Below are 22,291 nucleotides of genomic sequence, written 5' to 3' on the forward strand. Positions count from 1 at the left end.
CATCAGATGAAAGAGGCAAAGAGCTCCATCTAGAGCCTCCACAGGGAGTGTGGCTCTTGCCAACACCTTGATTTTGTGACCCCCAGAACTCCTGAGAGAAAATATTTCTGTTGTCTTAAGCCACTAGATTTGTAGTAATATGCTACAACAGCCACAGGAAACTAGTACAATTACTTTGTAATTTATTTTCTTTATTTTTCCTTTTCCCACGCACTATTGCCATTTCTGTGCCTGCCTGGAAACTATCTTCTCTAATTTGCCAGTAACCATTCTTATTTCTCAACTTTAATAGGGATCGGCCCCTAATGGGACCAACATAATTATAATCAACTATAAATGAAGGGATTAAATGCATTTTACACCTGCAGGTTCTGTGAATCAGAAAAATTAACTAGCTCGAGGACATACAGTAACTGTTATAACTGATTTAAATCTAGATTCAGATAACACAAATGACATTGTTCTTTGCACTACAACTACAAAATATCACAAATTACAATCCATTGCCTGATGGCCATATATATTTTACATATACTATATTTATAAATTATTATCCAGCCAACTAATATACATATCTCTTATCCTGAAACCTAGATGTAAATACAGTGGTGATGCCATGAATGATAAAGCTCCATGGATTCCATTCTCAATATGGTCATGAGTAACTTGAACTCCAACATTTCGAAGTCTTGAAACATACATAAATCTATCATCCTTCAAAAGATCATATTGACAAGTAAGAATATAGGTTGGTGGCAAATTCTGTAACCAGGAATCTTTGACTAACAAGGGTGAAGCTCTGATATCTGTAAGTGCTGGAAATGAATAATTGTGTCTTCCAAAAATTGGTTCAGTATAAACATAACCCTTTCTAAACTTCTTGGGTAAGAGAGTACTCCAGTTAGCAAACTTAAACAGATGTCTTGATCCCAGAGGCATATGTTTATTTCTTCTCATTGCCTGGAGAAATGCTTCATTCTTATTGAAATATAAACTGATGAGTTTTATGGCTAAGTCCCTTGTTAGAACTATACCATTCTCATTTTCTTGGTGAGATGACACATAGGAATCAATTAGCTGTAAGCTAGGGTAAAGTAAAGCTTGTATCTTGACTTTATGTTAAAATTCAAGATCATTCTGCACCTGAAAAAACATAAGATGTCTTATAAGCAAAGACTTCCAAAACACCAGGAAGAGGAGATTGAATTCTAATAATTTAAGCAGTCGTGTGATAAACAAATCTACAAAATTGATGCAATATTATAATTATTTTCACAATATTTATAATGTCTTCCAGTGGCAGGAAAAAAGGTCAAGCTCATTTCAACAGTAAAGTTTTAAAAATATTGTTTGTGTGTGTGAGAAAGGGAGAAAGAGAGATACACACTCCCAGTCATAAAATAAGTCATGGGGATGTAATGACAGCATGGTGACTATACTTCAATAATACTATATTGTATATTTGCATGTTGCTAAGATAGTGAATCTTAAAAGTTCACATCACAAGAAAAACAATTTGTAGTCATGTGTGGTGGTAGATGTCAACTAGATTTATTGTGCTGTCAGTTTGCAATATATACATATATCAAATTATCATACTGTACATCTGAAACTAACATAATGGTATATGTCAATTATATATCTATAATTTTTTTAAAAAACAGACATATGGCAGGAGGTGAGGCACAATTGGGCTGTACCCAAGAGCAATCTGAGAGACTGGGAGCAACAGACACAGTGAGCTCCTCAATCTGAGGCAGTGACAGGAGGAACAGCAACCTGGCTTCATAACCACTAGTCGCACAGACCCTGCTAGATTTGCTTTAGCAAGTTGATGGTTTATAATCAATTGGCTTGGTGCATAAAATGAGTTCAGTACAGTGGGCAAAGGGGAAAAAAAGAGAGAGACGGGGAGAGGGAGATACATACATATAATGATGCTTTTGTCAAAAATCACCAATGCAAATAACCTGAATAGTATATTCCCGAGGGAAATTGACAGTATATATAAATTTGTAAAAATTCTTGGCTGAAAACAACCACAATGAATGGAAGAAATACATGCAGTTATTAAAATAATATTTATCTTAAAGTTTAAAAATTAAAATAAAATATTAATATTAATATTAAAATATTTTAAAGTTTAAAATAATATTATTTGGCTGTTAAGCAAGTTCCCAACATCATACTATAAATTTTAAGAAAACATTTAAATGTAAAAGTACACAAAATGATGTACTGTATGTTGGCTAATTGAACATAATAAAAATGAATAAATAAATAAATAAATAAAATGTAAAAGTAGAGAGACAAAAAGAAAAAGAAAAAAAAGCCAATTGATAGGTAACTTACTTTCCGAAAGAATGGTGATATTTGGAAAACAAAGGGATGAAATTATTTAAAAGAAAAAAAAGCCAATTGATAGGTAACTTACTTTCCGAAAGAATGGTGATATTTGGAAAACAAAGGGATGAAATTATTTAAAAAAAAAAATTTGTTGATATTTACAGTTTGACGTGCAAGGAGAAAAATGTGAAATATTTGATAAGGAGCCCTTTTTTCTTTCCAGAGGTGAAGGGTGTCCTGAGGTTCACCTATGACCCTGTGGACCGTGGGAGAGAACCTCAAAATAATCTCCAAGGAGCAAGTGTCTTAGCTAGAGCATTGCATCTGAGACAATGACATCTAGACAAATGAAAAAACCTGCTACTGCCCCAAGTGAAAAGCTCAGGCCTGGAGGATGTACCTATAAGTCAATCTTTCACCACAGTGGCTGGATGAACCCAAAGGATGGAATAAACTGAAATCCAAGAGGTACCTCAGAAAGGGAAATAGTATCCCACCACCTCCATGATGCTCTCTGAAGGTGCTGGAGGCTTCACAAGGTTAGAATGAAAATGAGCCAAAACAATATTCCCTGACAGAAACTCCCAAATCTTTTCCAAGTGCCCTCAGGTAGATGATTTATTGAGCAAAAGTTCACCATCAACATCCCACTGCCAAAATCCTAAACCTAGACAAAGAAACAAGCTGCACCACAAACACAGGGATAGGGCAAAAGGAACCCACCAACATCCTGATCTGGCCCGAACAGCCCTTTCTGGAATGTCAGATGAAATAAATTATTTTCCCACAAATGTGTCACTACTTACCACCTCTAGGTCCCTATTACAACATTTGTTGCTTGGTCATTCAATGCATCTTCCTATTTCTCGGTCATCCTTTGAAGCTCATTTCAAAGTTAACCCCCTTCGCAATATTGGAAGAGAACCTGCTGGTCAGATCCTCCAAGTCTGGCAGTTTTGCCCTAGTTTTAACAACTATGTTATCAGTCCGGTACGAATCTTCTCAGATGTTTTCTACACATTCTATATATATTTATAAATATGTATGTGTGATTATGCATGTGAGTACCTTTACTTCAGATAATGAAGTGTTCAGTTGAGCATTAAAAAAAGTAGAGAAATGAATAAATCAATATTGCTGCTCAGTTTATAATGCTCTTAAGAGGACACTATCGTTAAACCAGAAATCACAGGATGTAAGAAGCAGTAAGAGACATATAACAAATAGGTCCCAACAGTAACACTGAATTATTCAATTATCTATAGCTTTGTTCTTTCCTTCTAGACCCACATAGACTCAAAGACAGCTAGCTAATCAGAGCACAAAGGTCCAAATACGCATTAATATTGATCCATAAACATTACTACTGGAAGCCCTGAGTGGACCATCCTATAATATAAATGTGACTATCACATGAATGGATATGTATTTCTCATTTCATGGGCAACTCATATGTACCTGACTGCCAAAAATGTATAAGACATTTATTTATCTCAGGACATTGTTACTCTGAAAAGAACAAGAATGAAAATACAAAGTCAAAAAAAAATTTGAGATAACACACCTTGCTTGTTATAATATCCTTGAGGTTTAAACACTGGTAACTGTTCTTGAGTTGTCGTTTAAATTTTTCTTATTTTTCAGTATAATAAAGACCTTTGGGTAACCCAGTAAAAGGCTATGGAATATGCTCAACAAAGTACATCCTTATTCTTAATCCTTTTCAATAATTAACATTATTTCAATGAGAACACAATGGATATGAGGCATTTGAACTTCCCTTTTATAATTAAGTAACATTAATCCTAAATTCATGAAATCTAAAAATAGAATTCTCTCATATAAACTATTCCCTCTGCTCCTCTTTTATTAAACCATGTAATTTGGATCTCTAACTGGTTTTTCAAGTCATGCCACTATATTATTGTTATCATGAGAGTAGTTTATCCACACCATGGTAAAGATTGGTCTCCTAAATCTACATATTTGAGAATGAATCTGGAACCAGTCCATAAAAGGCTTCTGTGTCATGCTAAAAAGCTTGGAGTGACATGAGGGTCAGAACTATTTTCACTCCTACATTAATTCCTTTGTTTACAACCAACCCTCATGAGTTGGGAATGGTGGCTGAGGCTGAGAGCAAAGTCAGAGAAAAGATGCTTCATGACTTTATGTCCTGCACAGAGAGGCCTGTATGAGTCTACTGACTCCACTGCTTTGAAGCCCATTCAAAGTCATTGTCCGTCATGGATACCTGTGCCTGACATAAAGCCTGCTCCAGACAGTCCGAAGCATTACTGGATCCTCTCCCATTCCCCAGATGTCCCAAGACCATCTGTTGGGGCCTGGTGCTTTCCTAGAGAGAGGTAGGTTTTGCCTGCCAAGGGCCTATATACTACAGTTCCTGCCTTGAGTCCCTCATTATCCACTGCCCCTCTCAAACCAGTCACTGGTTCGAAGGGTCCCTACCATCTAGCCCCCTGGTTTGGATGTGTGTTATCTAAGTTCTGCACATCCACAGCAACTTATCCATTGACTGCCATCCACAGAAGTATAGATGTATACAAAAATTAACTTACATGTAGAATTCCTACATCACTCATGCTAAGTCTTATTCATCACACTTAGCAGATCTACTATTTTCAACCCAGGAATCCCAGCTTCATAGCAACTAGAATTGTAACTCCCACTGATTGTCCTTTTCGTTGACCACCCCACTCCACACCACACCCAACTTCACCAATATACAGATAGCCAGTGCGTATTTAGGTGAACTCTGAACCATCATGAGGGAATTCCAATATAAGAGGCCTTTTGGCCTCATCCTAGGGTGCATGTTCCAACTACACTGGAAGCTGGAGAACCCCCACATGGAGGCTTCTATAGTCTGAACGTTTATGTTGCTCCAAATTCATATGTTGAAAATCTAATGACCAAGATGATGGTATTAGTCAGTGGAGTGTTTGGGAGGTGATTAGGTCACCAGAGTGTAACATTCCTGAATGGGATGAATACCCTTATGAAAGAGGGCCCAGAGAGCTAGCTTTCTCCTTCCACCACATGAGGATATAATGAGAAGCTTGCATCCTGGAAGAGGACCCCCACCAGGCCACACTGACACCCTGATGTCAGACTTCCAGCCTCCAGAACAGTGAGAAATAAATTTCTGTTGTTTATAAGCCACCCAGTACCTGCTATTATGTGATAGCAGCCCAAATGGACAAAGAAAGGGCCCTTCAAAAAGCCCAAGATGATCAACTTGCTCTCCTCCTTAAGGATTTATCCTATTCTTTCCTGCTCCTTATTCCTTCCTTGAAAATCGCACTTCCCATTTTATGTCCTAAAAGTAGGACAGTGAAACAGAGTATATGACTCAACAGTGCTGGATTCATGAGATACCATGTCCAGGTACAAACCTAGTAACTGGGGAAGAAGGGCCTGAAATCAGTATTGCTCAGTGGTTAAGCTTTTCATATCCAAGTTTGAATCCTGGATTTATATTAACTCTATGACCTTGGACAAGACACTTAACTTTGTAAGGCCTCCATTTCCTGATCTCTAAAATTGATATAAATTAGTAGATACAGCATATCAGTTTTGTGCGGGTGAGATAAAGCATTTATAGTATGGTTCTGGGCATTTGGTAAGCACTCAGTAAATGATAGCTATCCTTCTTATTGTCATGGAGACAAATGTAATAGAAATCCAACAGCTTATCCTTGAAATGCTTCAGAAAATGTTTCTTGGGGGTGCCTAAGTTGCTCAGTCGGTTAAGTGTCTGCCTTCAGCTCAGGTCATGATCCCGGAGTCCTGGGATTGAGCCCCAAGCCTGGGTCCCTGCTCAGCAGGGATTCTGCTTCTCCTTCTCCCTCTGCCCTTACCCCGCTTATGCACGCTTTCTCTCTCTCAAATAAATAGATAAAATCTTTTTTAAAAAAGAAAGAAAGAAAGAAAGAAAATGTTTTTTGATCTTCCACTGAGCAAACCATAGGAAATATTGGCTCGGCTCCATTTTTGTTTGAGGATGAACCAGTGGTGTCTTATCTGGACAAAAGTTGTAATAACTCTTGTGCAAACCCATGGCTCAGACCACAGAAGTCTTCGAAAAAACATACCCTCTCCCCAACCCTATTTAAGTAGTACTATACAATAGAGGAGCATTGTCATAAGCTTCTTCTTTTCACTGTTTCAGTCACTTGCTTAATCTGACCTGTTACCTAATTCTCTTCTATTTTCATTTCTCTTATTTTTTTTGAGTAGGCATTTTTTGACCAGCCCCACCTCCACTTTTAAACACAAGCATAGCTCCCAAAGTTCATTTTATATCAGAATCTATCTACTTTTTAAGAAATCATGATTGCTAATACTCTATGAGCATTTGCTACAAGCAAGACATTCTGGGTAGTGTTTTACATTGAATTTCTTCTTGTATACATCATAAAACATTCAAACCCACTTCCCATCAACCATTCTTGACTTTTTATTCATTATCCCCCAAATCCAATAGTTCCCCAGACCTGTCAATTTCACCTCTTTTTATTTCACCAATCTAGCCACTATTCTCCATTCCCGTTGTCACTATCCTAATCCACAATACTGTCTTTGGTCATCAGTGTATTGCAATTCTTTCCCATGTTCTCCTTCCCACTCTCTCCCACCTTCTACACTACTCTCCATTTTGCAACAGTATTTTTTTTAAGTTTTTACTTAAATTCCAGTTAGTTAACACACAGTGTAATGTTAGTTTCAGGTGTACAATATAGTGATTCAACACTTCCCTACAACACCTGGTGCTCAACACAGCAAGGGCACTCCTTAATCGCCACCACAGATTTAACCCATTCTCTCCACCACCACCTCTACCCTGGTAACCATCAGTTAGCACTTTATAGTTAAGAGTCTTTTTCTTGGTTTGCCTTTTTTTTTCCTTATGATGGTTTTGTTTTGTTTCTTCAATTCCACATATGAGTGAAATCATATGTATAATGGAATACTCAGCCATAAAAAAAAAAATGAAATCTTGCAATTTGCAATGATGTGGATGGACCTAGAGAGTATTACGCTAAGTGAAATAAGTCAAACAACAGTATTTTTTAAAATACAAATGTGATTAAAATTTTTCTATGACTTCACAATGCCCCTGGAGTCAAGTTAAAAAAAAAATTCAAAAGGCCCTTGTATGATTTGCCCCTGCTAAATTGCCTAACATCACTGTCCACCATACTTTCCTCTGATGTAACATCTATGAACTTCTTTCTTTTGGGGGGGGTAAGATTCAAAGAAACAAAGAGTGCATAAATAGGGAGGGGACAAAAATGAATCCACTCATGCTCTTCTCAGGCAAATAGCAAAATCAACTTGATTCCAAAGACGAATAATCAGTTACTGCTCATTTCAGCCATGTGTAGAACCAGTGTCTTTATTTAATCTCTAAATTTTTCCCACAAAAACATGTTGAAGATAATCTGTAAGACTGTGCTCTGTTACACAATGGGACAGATTACAGGAAGCTGCTAAGCAGGTAAAACAGGCTGAAGAGAAGCAAAAGTCAAATCTTGGAGTATTCTGAAGGGTAGAGGAAGAAGGCAGGAAGAGGACAGGTATGATGTCAGGGTTTGGATACATAATGATTTAAAAAAAATTGTTGTTTCCAGATTCCAAAATACTTAAGAGTCTAGTTGGGAAAATGCACATGCAACAAATAATAGAATAATCACTATACCGTAACTGTGTAAAACTGCTTCGGGTAATATAGAGGAGGTTTGCCTGTGGGAGTTTCTAGAGCTTATAGAATATCCGGGTGGGGAAAACTGGATATATGTGTTTTGAGCTCATGACCGTGGCCTTAGTGGGAGACATAACTTTAAGAGCCTTCAGCAGATCAATCAGAGCTGAAGCCACAAGGCCAGGCAGAGAGTAGCATAAAAGGCAGAAGACCAAAGGTTGAGCCCCAAGGGATACCAGATGTAAAAGAGTGTACAGACCAGGGCGCCTGGGTGGCTCAGTTGGTTAAGCGACTGCCTTCGGCTCAGGTCATGATCCTGGAGTCCCGGGATCGAGTCCCGCATCAGGCTCCCTGCTCGGCAGGGAGTCTGCTTCGTCCTCTGACCCTATCCCTTCTCATGTGTTCTCTCTCTCTCATTCTCTCTCTCTCAAATAAATAAATAAAATCTTTAAAAAAAAAAAAAAAGAGTGTATAGACCAAAAGTTTGTCTCACATAACACTGGTTGGAAGAGAAGTAAGATGAAGACAGAGAGAGTGCTATTACAGACCTCATGGGAATAAGGGAGTATTCTAAGGCAAAACCCGGAAAGAGTTTTAAGTGATAAAAGGAAGTTATATAAAAAGAACAACAATAACAAAAATGCCCTTAAATAGAGAAATAATGAGATCCCTGACAAATTTAGCCACAGCAAGTTGAAGAAATGGCCAGGGGGAGAACACAAAGGTGATGAACTGAGGAAAGTATACATTACGAGTATGTAGAAGAGGAGCATAATTTGCTTTTAATTCAACGGGGTACAAAAAGAAAGCCTTGTGATAGAACAGAAGGTTGGATAAAGGATTAAGAAAGGCTCATCAACTTTGTGTTTCTTTTTGTTTTGATTTGGAGATGAGAAGGCCCAGATATGGTTATATACTGAAGTAAAAGAGCAAATAAGGTTTGAGATTTTGAAAATACTGGAAAGGAAGAGAATACTTCTAGATAAAGATTCCTGAGGTGGCAGGAGGTGGGAGGGAAGTAATCCAGCAGAGGTGGTGGGATGCTTTTGAGCCTGAGAAATACAGGCTTCTAGTTATAGAATGAATAAGTCACCGGAACAAAAGGCACAGCACAGGGAATATAGTCAATGATATTGCAATAGTGTTTTATGGTGACAGATGGCAGCTACACTGGTGGTGAACATAGCACAATGTATAGAGAAGTTGAATTATTATGTTGTACACCTGCAACTAATGTAACATTGTGTGTCAACTATGCTCAAATTTAAAAAAAAAATTAAAAAATAATTATAGAGGAAACTAAATAAAGATTTCAATGATGACCATCCAAACTGGAAGAAAGAAAAAGGAAGAGAAATGATCAACACATAAAAATTAGCTTCACTAGTAATAAAAAATGGAAATTAAAATACCGTTTTTAACCATAAAAAAACAGGGGAGAAGACATGTAAACATATATAGCGGAATTTTGTTTGATGTTTGGTTGGTGGTTTTGTCAGTTGGTTTTGGAGATAATACAGGATTTAAAAGAAGAACATATCTGGTGGCCATTTGCCCATTATCTCTTTAATAAAATGTGTTTCAATTCACAGACAATAGACTTATAACTAAGCTTGTGAATCAAAACTAATTTCAAGTTGGAGATCTCTTAGAGGAGAGAAGAAAACCAGGGAAAGAGAAACAGAGACAGAGAGATAAGTAGAAATTCTTCACATAACATAAATATCTGGCTAACATAAATATATCTTACCCTTAAACTTCCCTATTAAAGATAATAATAATAAAATAAATAGATAAATAAAAAGTCTGGCTACTTAAGGACAATAATACCTCACTAAAAGCATCCTCAACATAATCATGGACCAACTGGAATCTAAAATTCTATAGCATTGGGGGTGCCTGTGTGGCTCAGTCATTAAGCGTCTGCCTTCGGCTCAGGTCATGATCCCAGGGTCCTGGGATCGAGCCCCACATCGGGCTCCTTGCTCAGGGGGGGGCCTGCTTCTCCCTCTACCACTCCCCCTGCTTGTGTTCCTTCTCTCACTGTGTCTCTCTCTGTCAAATAAATAAAATCTTTAAAAAATAAAATAAAATTCTATAGCACTGAAACAGATATAGATCCTTCATCTTTTGAGTTCACATCAAAAGGTAAGCATGTAAGTCAGTGTCAAATTAATTACATAATTTCAAACTATTTTTCCCACTGATGAGGAAAACAATTAACCCAAATCCAAAAAAACCCCCACAAAATTATGATAGTTGAATATCTGATGTTAGGCTGAGGCAAAACAACTTTCTTACCAACCAAATTGACCTCCATCTGTAACTCCAGAGTAAGGCAACTTTGTTGTTACAGTGTCTCAGGTAAATAGCTTTCAAATGTTGAAAGGTAATAATGTCAAAGACAGATGAATTTCAGACTTAACTTGCACTATTAATAAAGGCCTTTTAGTTCTACAGACCTGAAAAAGTTAGCCAATCTTTTATTTAATCTAGCAAACTTACTGAGACCTTTATTTCCCTGAGATAAAGATGTATATCCCAAAACAAGTTGCCTTTCCTAGACATATCTTCCACTTGACCAACACAGGGAAAGAAAGAGCTATTGTTAATGGACCGGTAATAGAGGAACAGAGGAATTTCTCTAACTCTTAAGCGAGGGATACTCAGTTTGAGATCTAACAAATGATGACAAAGACTCTCCTGAGACTACATAATGGCTTTTGCAATTCATCTTGATTCTGCTAGCATAGATGGATAGAGGCTCTCAGAGCAATGGTGATGCAAAATTCAAGTTAACAGAGGACAGGTATATCTGTTTCAATGGATTTCGGGTAGTCTGTGTGACACTGAGATGTTGGGATTACATAGATAGAAATAAACATGGCAGAAACTAGTATACCTACTACTAAAAATATCCCAGGTCCAAGGGTGCTGATTGTCAAGTTTTCTTTGAAGCATCATCATTAATTACAGTCTCTGATTAATATTTGCTATTAAGACTATTTTGTAAAGAAAAATTTAAAAATATTTTTAAAGAAGTGTCAAACATACAAGACTATATATGGCCATAGAAATATGATGTAGAGATGCCATAGAAATACTGTTATAAATTGGATCACAAGGTCACATGACACCTTATGACAAATGAGACAAATTAGTAGGAAAGGTATATTTAGAAATGCCAAAACTATAAACTTTAATAAATATAGATATCTAATATTACATATTCCTTTTTTTAAAGATTTATTTATTTAAGAGAGTATGAGCAGGAGGGGCAGAGGGGGAGGGAGAGAGAATCTCAAGCAGAGTCCACACTGAATGCAGAGCCGGACATAGGGCCCAGTCTCAGGACTCAAAGATCATGACCTGAACTGAAACCAAGAGTCAGACACTTAACCAACTATGCCACCCTGGTGCCTGTATGGCTCCCTTTTCAAATTACCTATATGGAAACACATAGTTTTTAAAAATTGAGAAGAATGGAATTTAATAATTACTTCAAAATATCAAATCAATCCATATTATTTTCTAAAATTAAGAAGACATTTATGACCTAAATAAATAAAAATAATGCATAAATTACTTTAAAATAAAATTGGATGAGCTGACCATGAAATTGCATTTAGATGCTGAGATTAAATTTTTAACAATATTTGTTCCTTTAAATTAAAAATTAAGGGACTATGCCCAGAAAAGATTCCTTGACTATAGTGATTATCCAGATCATTGTGATTGGTCAGCAACATTAGTGATTTTAGGACACATTATATGATGTTGCCAGAAAGTCTCAGAATTATAGGGGAAATATATTCATTTTCTTTTCAATAATTAGAATATAATTGAAAAATAAACAAAGTCCACAAAAGAAAATTACAGGGATGCCTGGGTGGCTCAGTCGGTTAAGAGGCTGCCTTCGGCTCAGGTCATGATCCCAGGGTCCTGGGATCAAGTCCCACATCGGGCTCCTTGCTCAGTGGGGAGTCTGCTTCTCCCTCTCCCTCTGCCTGCTTCTCCCCCAGCTCGTGCTCTCTCTCTCTCTCTCTCTGACAAATAAAATATTTAAAAAAAGAAAATTACAGAAGAATTTATTTGACTTCTTAATCTATGAGAACATCTTTTTATTTTGTGAATTCTGTATGATTTTTTTTTTTTGTATCCACACAGGAAAAACAAATCTAATATATCCTCTTGAAGTCTTCTCAGAGTATAGAACACTATTGATCTCTCAATGATATATTCTTTTGAAACTGAGTTTTTCAGGCCATAAATCTATAACATACTATTAAACACAGGGTCATGAGACTTTGGGGGAAAAAATGGGTTTATAATACTTACAAAGTAAAAGTTGATTTTGATGACCCAGACAAAAAATAAACCTAGTATGGGGAATAAAACTTTTTGATTAAAGTATAACTTATGGAGAAAGTTTAGCAGACTGTGAATAAGTAACTTAAAATATAGTCATAAAAATAAACAAGGGTAAAGGAAGTCACCTTTTTTATGTTATTTAAGCATATTGAGTTCTGATATAGTATTTTCAGTTGTAACAATTTCTTTGATCAGGTATATCAGAAAGTTAAACAGATACTATGTTCTTGTATAATTAACTAATTCAAGGAAAAGGATGATTGTCAAATTTTAATTCACTTCAAGACAACAACTTACACTGCCCCACAAATTTTACTGAGAATTGCATCTGTTTTTGGTGACTATGTTAATATTTAGGATTGCCCTGCTGGAAAGCAGTAAGATAGGTCTTCACATTTTGATGAATCTCTATGACTACATCTGTCATCATTTCAAAAGCTTTCCTCATTTACAAAGCCTGGGAAATATTACAATATGCAAGCAGAAATTATGGGTGTAGCAAGGTGCTTCTTGATTGTTATTGGGTAATTACTGGACAATTTTCAGAATTTCTATATCCATAAAACCAGTTTTAGATAAAATTCAAGATTAGATTGCTATATGACTTGGCATAGCAATGAATATAGTAATGTAAAAGAGGGGATAGTCTCCAATTTTCATTCCCCACCATACTTCCCACCCCATCCCAGCAAGATCTTTCAAATAAGTTGGTATATTATTTCAAATACACAGCAAATTACTTCAGGTTGTAGGAGGCCTCAGGAATCAACAAGTCTAATGGTTTGCAAATTTTCTTTTTGGTAATGAAATTCTCTTTTATTTTTTTCCACTAAGAAAATTTATATAGAACTCTAAACATGAAGAGGATTAAAGTGGACCATCTTGGGTTGAATGGAAGCCCAGGGTGCAGATCAAAGGTGAAGCTTTGTTAACTGTTGCCATTCTGGCTCTACAATAGGGCTTTGTATGTGTATTCGTATTACAGATTAGTATATATGCATATGTATATGTACACATTCATACGTATGTATCTATATATATATTTGCATGTGTGTGTATATATATATAAAATATAAATACATATGTGTATATACTTTTCCTTTAAGTGCTCTAACTTGAGTATTTTATTTTCATACTTAAAAGGAAATTTTTTTTTTTAAATGAAGGAGATTCTGGGTTTGCAAACACATGGAAATTTGGGAAGAATGGCACACCTGGAGAGGGCATTGGAGCTCTGAGCCCTTTTCCCACACCTTGCCCTACGCATGTCTCCCATCTGGCTGTGTCTGAGTTATATCCTTTTTTAATAACATGATAATCTAGGACCTTCTCCCTCAAGGGTTGGGCATTGTAATGAGATGGCCTCTTGTGCTGCAGCTTGTTATTCCAAAGCAGAATATGCTAGATTTCTACACTACAAAGGAAAAAACAGTTACAGATTTTGATGGCATGTAGCATGAAATTGAAGCAGAAACAGATTGAATGAATCTGTTCATTCTATTACACACCCAGGTGACCAGAATGAATACAGGCATTTCCTCCATACTCATTAATTTATGAATCTACTCCCCACATGTGTTAAATCTGTTATAAACCCACCTAGAGTTACTAAAGTGCTCACAGGAGATCAGCTGCCAGATATTGAGTATCAAATCAGAGAAATAATTGTGCAGTTCATCATGCAGAAGAATGGATTTTTGGCTGTTGCCCTAGCCAATACCAATCTTAAAAACTCAGATCACTGAAGCTAGCTAAAGATGTTGATCCTCAAGGTCTGAGGACCCCTGGAGTCATCACCAAACTAGATCTTATGGATGAAGAAACAGATGTCAGGGATGTCCTAGAGAACAAGATGCTGCCTCTTCGCAGGGGTTTCGTGAGGATGATAAACAGAAGCTAGAAGAACATAAATATAAAGAAGGACATTAAGGCTGCTACACTGACAGAAAAGAAATTGCTTCTCTCACACCCAGCTTACAAACGTATTGATGATCTGGTGGGGAACCCATTCCTGCAGAAGTCCCTTAATCAGCAACTTACCAACCACATTTGAGCTACTCTGCCAAACCTCAGGAACAAACTATAAGTTTGTTGCTCTTCACAGAACATGAAGTAGAAGCCTACAATAACATTAAGCCAGAAGACCCTACCAGGAAGACGAACGCATTGTTACAGGTAGATCAACAATTTGCTGTGGATTTTGAGAAGAGAATCAAGGGGTCAGGGGACCAAGTAGATACCCTGGAACTCTCAAAGGGTGCTAACATCAATTGTATTTTCTATGAAGGCTTTCCTTCTCAGATAGTAAAGATGGAGTTCAATGAGAAAGAATTGTGAAGAGAAATAACCTATGCAATCAAAAACATACACTGTATCACAACAGGGTTACTTATTCCAGACATTGCAATCCAAGCAATAGTCAAAAAATGAATTGCAAAGCTGAGAGGGCCTTCTTTGAAGAGTGTGGATTTGGTAACATAAAAATTAATCAACACTATCAAGAAGTGTACCCCCCAAACTGGCAAACTTGCCCAGACCCTGAAAAGAAATGGAAAGGATTGTTGCTAACCATGTTTGACAGCAAGAAGGCAAGACAAAGTATCAGGCTATTGATTGACATCCAAGTCTCCTACATCAACACCAAGCAGGAAGATTTCATTAACTTTGCAAATGCTTAGCAGAGGAGAAGTCAAGTTCATGAGAAAAACACAACTAGAAATTAGGTGATTTGCAAGGAGCAGGTAGCCATCAACATCACTGGCATCATGCAAGGAGGCTCTAAAGGATACTGGTTTGTCCTGGCCACTGAAAGTTTGTCCTCGTACAAAGATGACAAGGAAAAAGAAAAGAAGTATATACTTCCCTTGGACAACCTGGAAATTTCAGAAGTGGACAAGAGCTTTATGTCCAGCAAACACATCTTTGCATTCTTTAATAAAGAACAGAAAAATGTTTACAAACGTTGTTTTCTTGAGCTGGCGTGTGATTCACAGGAGGATGTAGGCAGCTGGAAGACCGCTCTAATAAGAACTGAAGTTTCTCCTGATGAACCTTTAACTGCAAATAATGAGAATAACCAAGCAGAAGAGCTTTCCACAAACCCAGAAGTGGAGAGTCAAGTGAAGACGATTCATAACCGAGTAAGCTCTTACATGTCTACCATCCATACATGTGTTGACATCAAATTCCAAAAATGATAATGCACCTTATAACCAATAAGGTTAAAGATTTTGTGACTTCAGAGCTCTTAGCATAGTTATATTCTTTAGAGGACCAAAACACTCTGATGGAGGAATCACCAAGATGAAATGTTTCCAATGTACCAAACTCTTACAGAAGCCTTTGTGAATACCGATGACATCAACACTGTCACCACCTTCACCCCAACTCTGCTTCCTGTGGACGACTCCTGAAACAGCAGTCCTGTAGCTCACCCCCCTCCCCGAGACTCACAACCCAAAGGAGGCAGACGTTGAGTGCTCCTCCCCTGTGGCCCCCATGGCCCACAAGCAGCCAAAGGTCTGCTCCTGTCATCCTGCTCCTAGACCCCGGCCCCACTGGGGAGCTCCCCCAGTTCCATTCCAGCTGGCCCCTCACCTCTTTTTCCCAACAGCAGCAACGCACTGGAGCACCTCTACAAGTTCCCTCTCAGCCCACAAGGGCCCCTGCCAGTGTCCTGAATCATTCCCATGGATTTTGAGTGAGGACAAACCCACAATTCTTATGAGTGTCTCTTTGCATACCTAACATCACGCTGTGGTGCCACGAATGAAGAATCTGCCAAGCCTTGAAGACTTGGGCTCAGGAAACACAGATGACTAATTGACTTGTGTGATTTCTCCACAATCACATACTGGAAACAACCTGACTTACTCCCTCTTCAACAGCCCTCTAACAGTTTGATTTTTAGAAACTGAGTGTCATTTGAACAAATGAGGAATTTGTGTTGCGATTTCTGAGTTCAGCTATGAGCTTTCTATTATCCTCACCATTCTTCTCCTTTAAAGAATAAATAAATTTATGATTCGGTATTCTGAAAAAAAAAAAATAGAGAAGTTGGAATGCTTCCCAAATGATTGAATGAGGCCAGTACAACTGTTATATCAAAACCTGACAAAGAACTTTTAAAAAATAGAAATCAATCCCTCAAATCTTTAATTTTAGCAAATGGAAACCAGTAATATAAAAAATTTAAGTCATCATGACCAAGTGAGGCTCATGTCTGGAATGCAAGCATAATTTTACATCTGAAAACAAATTCACGTAACTTAACACATTAAAAGAAAAAGAGATACAGATCTGTGATTCAACAGACTTGCACAATTCACAGATCTGTACCTCTGAAACAAATAATGCAATATATGTTAAGAAAAAAAAAAGAAGAAGATAGTAGGAGGGGAAGAATGAAGGGGGGGAAATTGGAGGAGACGAACCATGAGAGACGATGGACCCTGAGAAACAAACTGAGGGTTCTAGAGGGGAGGGGGTTCGGGGGATGGGTTAGCCTGGTGGTGGGTATTAAAGAAGGCACGTTCTGCATGGAGCACTGGGTGTTATGCACAAACAATGAATCATGGAACACTACATCAAAAACTAATGATGTAATGTATGGTGATTAACATAACAATAAAAAATTTTTTAAAAAAAGAAAAAGGGAGAAAAATCACATGGTCATCTCAATAGATGCATTAAAAACATTTAGCAAATTTGGGGTGCCTGAGTGGCTCAGTCAGTTAAGCATCCAACTCTTGGTTTCAGTTCAGGTCCTGATCTCAGGGTGGCTCACCCTCAGCACAGAATCTGCTTGTCCTTCTCCCTCCTTCTCTGCCCCTCTCCCGCCTGCTCACTTGCTGGCGATCTCTCTAAAATAAATAAATAAATAAATAAATAAATAAATAAATAAATAAATAAATAAATAAATAAAATCTTAAAAAAACATTTATCAAATTTAATACCTATTTATGGGAACACTATCTGCAAACTAGGAACAGAAAGGATTTCCTCAACCAATAAAAGCTGCAAACTAGGAATAGAAAAGACTTTCTCAACCAATAAAAACCAACTATGAAAAGTTAACATCATATTTATTTGTGAAATGTTGAGCAATTTCCTCCTAAGATTCAGAGCAAGACAATTATATTCAATATCATCCTGAAAGCCCTAGCCAGTGCACTAATTAAGAAAATTATAAAGATTGGAAAGAAAGAATTAAAACTGTCTCTAGTCATGGAAGACATGATTGTGTAGAAAATCCTAGAAACTATCAAAAAAATACTAGAATCTATAAGTGAAACTTTTAAGGATATGATTTTTTTTTTAATGATATGATTATAAAAGGTCAATGTAAAAATCAAATGTGTTTCTATATACTGTCAAAGAAACACTTGAAAAATATTATTTTACATGAAAATTTTCCAAAATAACTCAGGAATAAATTGAAGAAAGATTTGGAAGATATCTACATTGAAAAAGTAAAATACTACTTGTCAATTTAGAAATTGACAAGATATCCCAACATTTTGATGGAAAAGATCTAGAGTAGTAGGAACAATTTTGAAGAAAAGACAAAGCTGAAATCAATGAAGTATCAATGGAACAGAAGAGAGGATCAGAAATAGTCATATTATGGTCAACTGATCTTAGACTCAAGCATCACTGTAATCCAATGAGAAAGGATGATCTTTTCAACAAATGATGCCAGAAGAACTGATTATCTGCACAGGAAAAAACAAAAAATGAGTTTTGACCTCATCCTCTCAGAATAAAGACAAAACATACCTGTTGAGTCACTCTTGTTGCCAAATTGCCCCCAGAACTGTCTCCTGAAATACAGATTTGGGTGGGATTTACTCCATATTTTGTAAGAATTTCATCTTGAAGAAAAAACTTAACTGCAGTGAGGCAATCTTCATATGGAATTGGAAAGTGGTGTTGAGGAGCTAGTCTATAGCTTTAAAAATGAACAATTCATTTAAACAATTTTTTAAAGTACCATTTACGGTTGTATCTTTCCATGTAGCTTTTAAAAACCAAACAGATACAATTTAACACCAGTCTCTACTGTTTAACCTTCCAAAAATCAAACTTGAGTTTTTCCACTAACTCCTTATTATTTGAAAAAAATGAAAATTGGTATAAAGGTTTTTAACCTTGTATCTAAGTTCCCTGGATAGCATTGTGTGTGAGGAGTAGGGGATATTATGAACTCCCTAAGACTGTAAGTATAATTTTTAGATAAAGCACATTTTGGATTGGATATACTTTACAGCTTATATCATCTTCTCAATGTAACTGATGATCCAAACATTAAATATATATATATATGAAAAGCACCATGGATTTTTGAAGGCAGCAGATCTAAGAGAATATTATAGGCAAAGTATTATATTTTTTCAAGGTCATTTAGAAAAAAATTCTACATGCTTGCAATGTACATATCTCACCATGGATAATCCCCAGGAGTTGATTTTAGATGAAAATTTTGAAGTATAAATAACATTTTGAATATGGTAGGGAGGTCGATTGTTTCTGATAAATTCATTTATAAGGCAAACTATCACACCACACTTTTAATGGATATAAATGGACTTTTCTCCCTATACATGTGGACCAGTAAAAATAGAATAATTCTATTAGCCTGTTATCTATCAGGGCTAACTTTTTCTTTTTGCTCTTTAGAATAATAAAATCTGTAAATATATGTACTCAACATTAAATGCTGGTGATATAATACTTAAAGTTTTATCATAAATTATTATTTAGAAAGTCCTAAACGAAATATAGGTTAAACTCACCCCAAAGATGTTGGTGTCTATACTTTAAATGCAGTAGATTTAGACTTTTTAGGGCAAAGAACAACACAAATCATAAGGATTTGATAGGATATATACGCCAGACACAAACATATCACTATATTAAAACAGATTTAAAATGAGAAGGTTTAGATTACTTCCCAAAAAGCTATGAAGGTAAGGGATGTCTGGATGGCTCAGTTAGCTAAGTGTCTGACTTCAGCTCAGGTCATGATCTCAGGGTCCTGGGATTGAGCCCAGCTTCAGGTTCCCTGCTCAGTGCAGAGTCTGCCTCTGTCTTTCCCCCTGCTCATGCTCTCTTTGTTTCTCTCTCTTTCAAATAAATAAATAAAATCTTAAAAAAAAAAAAGCTATAAAGTTTTTAAAAAAAGTAATGTCCTCATATTATAAATTAGAAGTATCCTTGAAAATAGGAAGTTCTAGTTATTGTAAGTAACCATAATGACAACACTGTCAATCACTCTTTAGATGATCAAATTGTCACTTTAGTTGTCTCATTAAATTTTCATAGCTTCCTAGCTAAAAAACAAACAAACAAAAAACCTATGTCACCATGTCCTCTAAGAACTATTGGATTAGAAGTCTCTAAGTATGTTTTTGTTACTATGGACTAGGGAAGAGGGGTCAAAAAATATTCCTCTTAGGGATGTCAGCTTCAGAAATATAGACGGTACCCATCTAAGAAAATATTGAACTGTCCTGAGACATTCTGATATTTTCTAGCAAAATCCAGAATATAAGATCACTTCTCCTGAGAGTGACTTAAAATTCTTAGCTGATCCCAAACTTTATCTCCTACATTACTCTAAACAAGAATTGTTATAAAATATTTTATCCCCAACCCCAACACCACCTACCAACCCAAATGTGTAATAATTTATTTCTTCCTACCTAGCTATGTTATCTGGGACACTAGTTGGGACCTAAGTTTTATGTGTCTAGAGCAAATGTTTCCAAAAATGCTCACTCAAGGATGTCATTCAGAGACTCACAGAATCACAGAAGAATATGAGATAGTGGACTCTTTTGAGGAATGGTCTATGTTACAATGGTGACAAATAAAATAGAATGATTTTTAAAGAATTATATCTGAGGCATAGTTGACTTGATTTGGAAATCAAACCTCTACTTGGTGAAGGCAAAATCATATAGTAACAAAAGAAAAGCATCTCTTACTCCACTCCTACAACAACAGCATTGAGTTTCTTTGCAGTCCATCTATTCAGGGCATCAAAAGCCATATTCTCTGAAATGAAGAAATAAATGTCGAAGTACTCTCTGTAATTAAACAGCAACAGAAATGCCTACAGCTATGAACTTGGAGGGAAATGTGATTTGTGAGTGTTATAAAGGAACCTATATTTCCCATTCCATTTTTATGCAGAGGGACCAGAATCAGCATGACACACTCTACAGGAGTGTCTCCTCAGTCACTGTCTCCAGAGATGAAAAGAGGACTTTGCAGCTTGGTGGTTTTGAGGAAGAGAAACTAGGCTCAGCCCATTCTAATTTTTCTCTTTTCATCTGCTGCCTGTCCACAAGGATCCTCACTCCCACGAACCTTCTGTGGCTTTTTGCATTTTACTTTGCTTGTTCCTTCAGGCAGCAAGTTTCATAGGGAGGCAGTGTGTGATTGGTCAGCAGGGCCAGCCACTACAGATGAGTTAATCTAACTCAAGAGTGTCATAACAATACCCTAAATACACATTCTCTAAAGCCTTCTTTAGAAATAATGGTTATGTTTTGACTGTCATTTCCTTGAATTTTGTGTATAATCTTCAACTGATTCAGAATTCAGGGGAGAAAGTAAGTAATAGATGTACTGACTCTCTGAAACCACAGCACTCGATAATACGGTTCTTTGAACTTCCAAATTATGTGAATATGCCACATTATAAAATGTTGCAATAACCTTGGTATTTAAGACAGAATCTAAGGAAAAGCAACTAATTTTGAGAGAGCCTCTGGCAAGTCAGTATGCGGACTTAGATGTACATATCCATTTTGGCACACATGACACACAAGCCATCGTCCCTCTCCCCAGTATACACACATATCTCATCCCAGGTACCTCTGAATCCAGTTTACCAATGCCCTAGCCACAAACCTTTGGCAACTCTGTGACATCTGCTATTACTTTATTTACCACAGGATCTTAAATATTCAGAGAATTCTAGAGCTGTGATCAAATTCCAAACTTTTCCAAGATGTCTCCTGCGTGTTAACAAAACTTCAAATTAAAAACTAATGATTATGTTATGTTAATCACCATACATTACATCATTAGTTTTTGATGTAGTGTTCCACGATTCATTGTTTACATATATCACCCATAACATAATAACAAAAAAATAAAAATAAAATAATAAAAACTAATGAAATACTGGGTGTGTAACTACCATGAAAATAGAAAAGTAAGTCAGGTAGTTTTTTAGGTAGAAAAATAATGTTTTTATTAAATATTGAGTTGATAATTTGCAAGACAAGGCAATGGGTAGATAAACACCAAAACGTACAAGACATAAGAACCGTCTAACCCTCACGCTGAAAGCCCCTCAGTGATATGTTTCAAACTTGTCTTCATTTTTATTTCCCAATACTTTTCACTTGTCTCACAACAAAAGTCAGTTTAAGTTTTCTGTTTCCCATTCTTAATCTCCAGCTGTCCTAACTCATGATCTTTGCTGATATAATCTGTTGGCTCATGTTTTTCTCTAGGTCCAATTATTGAGTTTATATCACTTGAAGAACCCAGACAGAAACAAGAAGATATTAGGTTAGATGTCAAAAAACAACCACCACAGTTCTATGTAAAAAAGTCTACTAGAGAAATATCTTCTTATATTTCTTAGTTCTCAAAGCAACTTCAGCAAGTTTAAAGGAGAAAAAAAAAAAAAAGGAAGCCTAGGAAACAAAGAAAGGAAATTGAAATTAATAAATACCAGAGAATAGTTATAGTGTCTATGTCCTGATTTGTCAAAAAATAGAAGGTATCTAAGTCTTTTATAGTTTATTTATATAAGTTCTGATAGATCTA

At 36.4% G+C, this 22,291-nt stretch overlaps 1 protein-coding gene and 1 pseudogene across 1 annotated transcript in view; one reads left to right on the forward strand and one right to left on the reverse strand.

Annotated features, from left to right (window-relative positions):
- Positions 1–540: 540 nt before the first annotated feature.
- Positions 541–22,291, reverse strand: part of LOC123841051 (arylacetamide deacetylase-like 2) — a 29,162-nt gene continuing 7,411 nt past the window's right edge. Inside the window, 3 exon segments of the mRNA XM_064575847.1 lie at positions 541–1,143; positions 18,221–18,392; positions 20,431–20,500. Of these exon segments, the coding sequence (XP_064431917.1) occupies positions 541–1,143; positions 18,221–18,392; positions 20,431–20,500 (845 nt within the window).
- On the forward strand, positions 10,825–16,142 carry LOC123834371 (dynamin-3-like; annotated as a pseudogene).

Source organism: Mirounga angustirostris, unplaced genomic scaffold (genome assembly GCF_029215605.1).
Source record: "Mirounga angustirostris isolate CCGP_5_RB_7025 unplaced genomic scaffold, mMirAng1.0.hap1 SCAF_1, whole genome shotgun sequence".
Lineage (NCBI taxonomy): Eukaryota > Metazoa > Chordata > Mammalia > Carnivora > Phocidae > Mirounga > Mirounga angustirostris.